Source organism: Mustela nigripes, chromosome 4, assembly GCF_022355385.1.
Source record: "Mustela nigripes isolate SB6536 chromosome 4, MUSNIG.SB6536, whole genome shotgun sequence".
Taxonomy (NCBI): Eukaryota; Metazoa; Chordata; class Mammalia; order Carnivora; family Mustelidae; genus Mustela; species Mustela nigripes.
In genome coordinates this window covers 153,516,022-153,520,834 of record NC_081560.1, presented here as the reverse complement: position 1 = coordinate 153,520,834, position 4,813 = coordinate 153,516,022, and the positions used below count along the sequence as shown (strand labels likewise).

General features: G+C 38.1%; 1 protein-coding gene across 1 annotated transcript; it reads left to right on the top strand.

The window, feature by feature from the left end:
- The first annotated feature begins 203 nt into the window (after positions 1-203).
- LOC132015310 (olfactory receptor 6C74-like) lies at positions 204-1,166 on the top strand. Its single transcript, XM_059395894.1, has one exon. The coding sequence runs from the start codon at positions 222-224 to the stop codon at positions 1,164-1,166; it is 945 nt and encodes a 314-aa protein (XP_059251877.1). The 5' UTR covers positions 204-221.
- Positions 1,167-4,813: the final 3,647 nt, after the last annotated feature.

The following is a 4,813-nucleotide window of genomic DNA, read 5'->3' as shown; positions in this document are numbered from 1 at the left end:
GGTGACTAACATAACAATAAAAAAAAACAACCTCAGTATTGAACAAGTATTGAACTCAGGTCCTTCTGATTCAAGGACCAACTGCCTAAACCATTTTTCTCTCAGCCTAGCCAATCTCTTGGATAAGTAAATAACTTAATCATATACTTCTCTAAAACCTTTGAATTCCCTGATGTCTCAATTGTAGGTTAAGATGAGCAGGGATGCTGCTGTAGAAGGAGATGTCCATGGAAATGGGGAATGGGACAACTGTCCAAGAATTCACCTTGGAGGGGTTTCCTGCCCTCCAGCATCTGGGAAAGGTCCTCTTCCTGGTGCACCTGCTGGCATATGTGGCGTCCACTGTAGGCAATGCTGTCATAATCACCATCACCTGTGCTGATTCCCGGCTCCACACACCAATGTACTTGTTCCTCAGCATCTTTTCCTTCTTGGAATGTGGTGTCCTAAATACTGTTATTCCTAAGTTGTTGCTCATCTTTCTTTTAGGCAGGCAAACCATTTCCTTTCCTGCCTGTTTCATACAAGCCTTTATTACTGTATTTCTTGGAGCAGTAGCTTTCCTCCTCATAGCCGTGATGTCTCTGGATCGGTATGTGGCCATTTGCAAGCCTCTGCATTACCCGACCATCATGAACCTGAAGACTTGCTCCCTCCTGGTCACTGTGTGCTTCACTTTGCCCTTCCCTTTCATCACTGGTCCACTGATAAAGTTTTCCCAGTTATCCTTCTGTGGTCCCCTTATCATCCCCCACTTCTTCTGTGACGTTGGCCCCCTGATTCATCTCTCCTGTTCTGACACCAGGTCTTTTGAAATGTTGACTTTTGCTCTCGCTTTGTTTATCCTTATAACATCCCTTATCATAACCATCATTGCCTACAGCAACATAGTAGTCACAATCATACGACTCCCATCAGCCAAGGAGAAACAGAGGGCTTTCTCCACCTGCTCCTCTCACCTCATAGTCCTCTCTCTGATGTACGGCAGCTGTGTGTTCATATATGTGAAACCAAAGCAAGCGAACAGGCTAGACTCCAACAGGGAGGCTGCCCTTGTGAACACGGTGGTGACCCCGTTGCTCAACCCTGTCATCTACACTCTGCGGAACAAGCAGGTCCACCAGGCTCTGAAGGAGACGATGTGCAGAATGAAAATATCAAGATAAAAATAATATCACAAGGCTTTGCAGCGGAAGACTTCTGAAAACCAGGTGTCTTCATTATGGCCCATAATATGAGGCCTAATGCATTTTCCCTGGCTACTTCATTTGAACACTGTACATACATCCCTACAAAAATGGAAATCTGTTTTCAAAAAAAATCATTTACTGAATTTTTATTTCTCCCTCTGATATAAACCATGTGCTTGAAATTTCCAAAATTTTGTAGACTTATACACTTTTTATTTCACTTCTCTCTAGTCATAAACATGGCAAAACAAAATTAATAATGATTTACCAAGAGGCATTTAGATATTTAATTTTAGAAGGTTGTATATTATGTTGTGGTTAGAAAGGAAAGGATGGAAATAGTACCAACGCTTGGGTCCACATTCCCTCCATGCCTAACTCAAGGAAATATTGGTCATAGTGCAGTTCACCTTGGAATATATATAGTTTGCATCAGGCATGCTCTGAAATGCTGTTCTTGGCCCTTAGCTTAGCTACATATATATGCATCAATCTCAGGCTGGAGAGAAACAGAATCGTTCTAAGGTTTAGACCATTCTCTAAGGACAGGGAATGACCACAGCACCCCTTGGTTGACCAGTTCCTATTTCCTAAATTATTTATTCTGTCTACAGCACCTCAGATGCATAATGCATACATATGATTAATTCCTCTCTTAAAGCTGTTACCATAGACTGTTTGTGTAGATCAGTGGAAAGGAGAACTTATTTCAGGCTTCTGTAATTTATCCCAAATATTCAAGTTGGGGAAACCTAAGTTATTTGCTTATCTACTTCATAATGTATTGAAAACAAACAAATTAAACATTTTTTCCCGGTTGACTGATGTTGTCAACTATAATGTTATTTTGTGATTGATAACCTATTTTAAAAACATTTCCATGAAGTCAATCTTTAAATTTTCGTCCTTTTTACATCTATTTTCCAGCTAGGATATGTCTGTTTTTTTCTTCTGAGGAAATAGCTCTAAAAGATTGACATGATTTTTATTTTATTTTTAAACCAAACCCTGAAGCCAGATATCAAATTCATTTTATGCAACATATTCTACTCCATGTTTAGATCCTATTTGACCTTGAGCATCCTATTAGAAATTTCAATTTTATCTGATTGACAATAAAGAAATACCAAACATTCCTTAAAAATTAACATATCTGTACACATTGTATTAACAGGAGTTTGGAAAAGCCAAGATCAAAGTGGGAAAATGTATACAGACACTGTAACCATTTTCTTTCCCCCCCAAAAAAATGCAGGCTTAGGGAAGCAGCAGTAGGGATGGAATGCAATGGGGTCAGATTAGACTCTGAATCATTTGCAGTGGACAAGCCTGGTGCTGCCTTCAACTAACTGGTCAACTTCCAAAAATATGCAAGTCCTCTTCTTCACAAAATATGAAGATTGAGGGGTGCCTGGGTGGCTTAGTGGGTTAAGACTTTGCCTTCAGCTCAGGTCATGATCCCAGGGTCCTGGGATTGAGCCCCGCATCAGGCTCTCTGCTCAGTTCAATGGGGAGCCTGCTTCCTCCTCTCTCTTTCTGCCTGCCTCTCTGCCTACTTGTAATCTCTGTCAAATAAATAAATAAAGTCTTTAAAAAATATGAATATTGAGCCATAAAATCTCTAGGGCCCACTTGAAAATACTCATGGACATAGCAAAAAGATGCTACAGGAACACGGAAATAATGTTCCACCCTGGGTTCTGAACTACGGAAGAGTGCATGGAAGTAGATGAGTTTCAGTAATTCAGTAATAAATCAGGAAATGATGGTCAAATTACTGAAAAAAGTTTGAGTGTCTCCCAAAGTTTTAGCCAGGATTTGATAAAAACTGAGTATATTTAAAGTAACTAAACGCATTTTGTATTACCTTGAGAGAGACTAAGATTAAAGAGTGAGCATGACAAATAGAAAAGTGAAGACCAGAAATACAAAACTGAGTCTATAAATCCAGGATGGTCGTTACCAGCCATATATGGGCCCCCTGTGAAGGACAACCCTAATGAGGAAATTAGTGCACTAGATTGTGGTCCTATAAAACGTTTTGTTGAGACAAATTCCCTAAGTTAATTCTATATTTATAATACTTCCAATCAAAAAATCAAACCACTTCATTGAGGTACGAATGACATACAAGAAGCTGTAGATATAATGTTTATAATTTGATGTGTTCGGAGATAAGTATACGCCCTTGAAACCATCATCACTATCAATGCCATTAACCTATCTATCACTTCCAGGCACTTCCTCCTGGCCCCCCTTGTTGATTTTTTTTGCCCTTACATGGTAAGTAAAAGAACTTAATTTAAGATATGCCCACTTAGCAAAATCTTAAGTAGGCAATAAAATATTGTTAGTCACAGGCCCTATGTTATACAGATCTATAGAGCTTATTATGTATAAATGAAACTTGATCAATACCTACCTATTCTCCCTCCCTCAGTCCCTGACAACCACAATTCTACACTCTGCTTCCATGTATTTGTTTAGATTCCACATATAAGTGAGAGCAGTGCAGTGTTGCAGGTCTATTTTACTTAGGATGCTTTCATCCAGGTATATCCACGTTGTTGCAAGTGGCAGGATCTTCTTTATAAAGGCTGAATGCTATTCCGTATGTATATATACCACATTTTCTTTACCCATTCTTTTTTACATGGACTTTTAAGGTATTTGCCTATCTTAGCTATTGTGAAAACTGCTATAGTGAACATGCAAGTACAGATATCTCTTTGAGATCCATATTTAAATTCCTTTGGATATATACCCAGAGGTGAGATTTGCTGGCTCAAATGGTAATTCTATTTTGAAATGTGTCAGGAAACACTATATTATTTACCAGAGAAGCTGCACCAATTTACATTTTCATCAATAGTGTACAAGAGATCCTTTTTTCTCAACTTCCTTCCTAACCCTTCTTAACCTTTCTGGGGTTTTGGTAATACCTATCTAAAGAGTGTGAGATGATATCTCATTGTGATTTTCTTGTATTTCTCCCCTAGTAATGTTTGCATTTCTCTCTCTTTATATGTTTTGAAGACTTCATAGAAAAGGTGATTTTGGTGGACACCTGCGTGTCTCATTGAGTTAAGCCTCTGCTTTCCGCTCAGGTCATGATCTCAGGGTCATGCCCCACATCGGGTTCTCTGCTCAGCAGGGAGCCTGCTTCCCCCTCTCTCTTTGCCTGTCTCTCTTCCTACTTGGGATCTCTCTCTCTGTCAAATAAATAAATAAATAAATAAATAAACAAAATCATGTATATATATGTATGTATACATATACATATACATATACATATACATATACATATACATATATATATAACAATTTCTCCTCCATTTGGTACTGACCCAGCCATACTCAGGGACCCGAGAAATTGAGGGCAGCACTGATAAAAACATGGGTATACTCCTCTGTAAGAGAGTCAAAGTTAATGCTCCATTTGGTGTGCAGTAGGCAAAAATATAAAGGAATATTGAAATATATATATATATTTATATATATAGTAACATTAGTAACATTAGTAAAATTCAATATTCATATATATATGAAGTTTATATATTATATTAAGTTTAAAAGAAAATTTAATTTTTCCTCTTGCATAGTAGATCATATTTTTGTGCCCC

What these genes read in the sequence shown, in the direction of transcription:
- LOC132015310 (XM_059395894.1), top strand. Translation starts at nt 222, where the DNA reads ATGTCCATGGAAATGGGGAATGGGACAACTGTCCAAGAATTCACCTTG.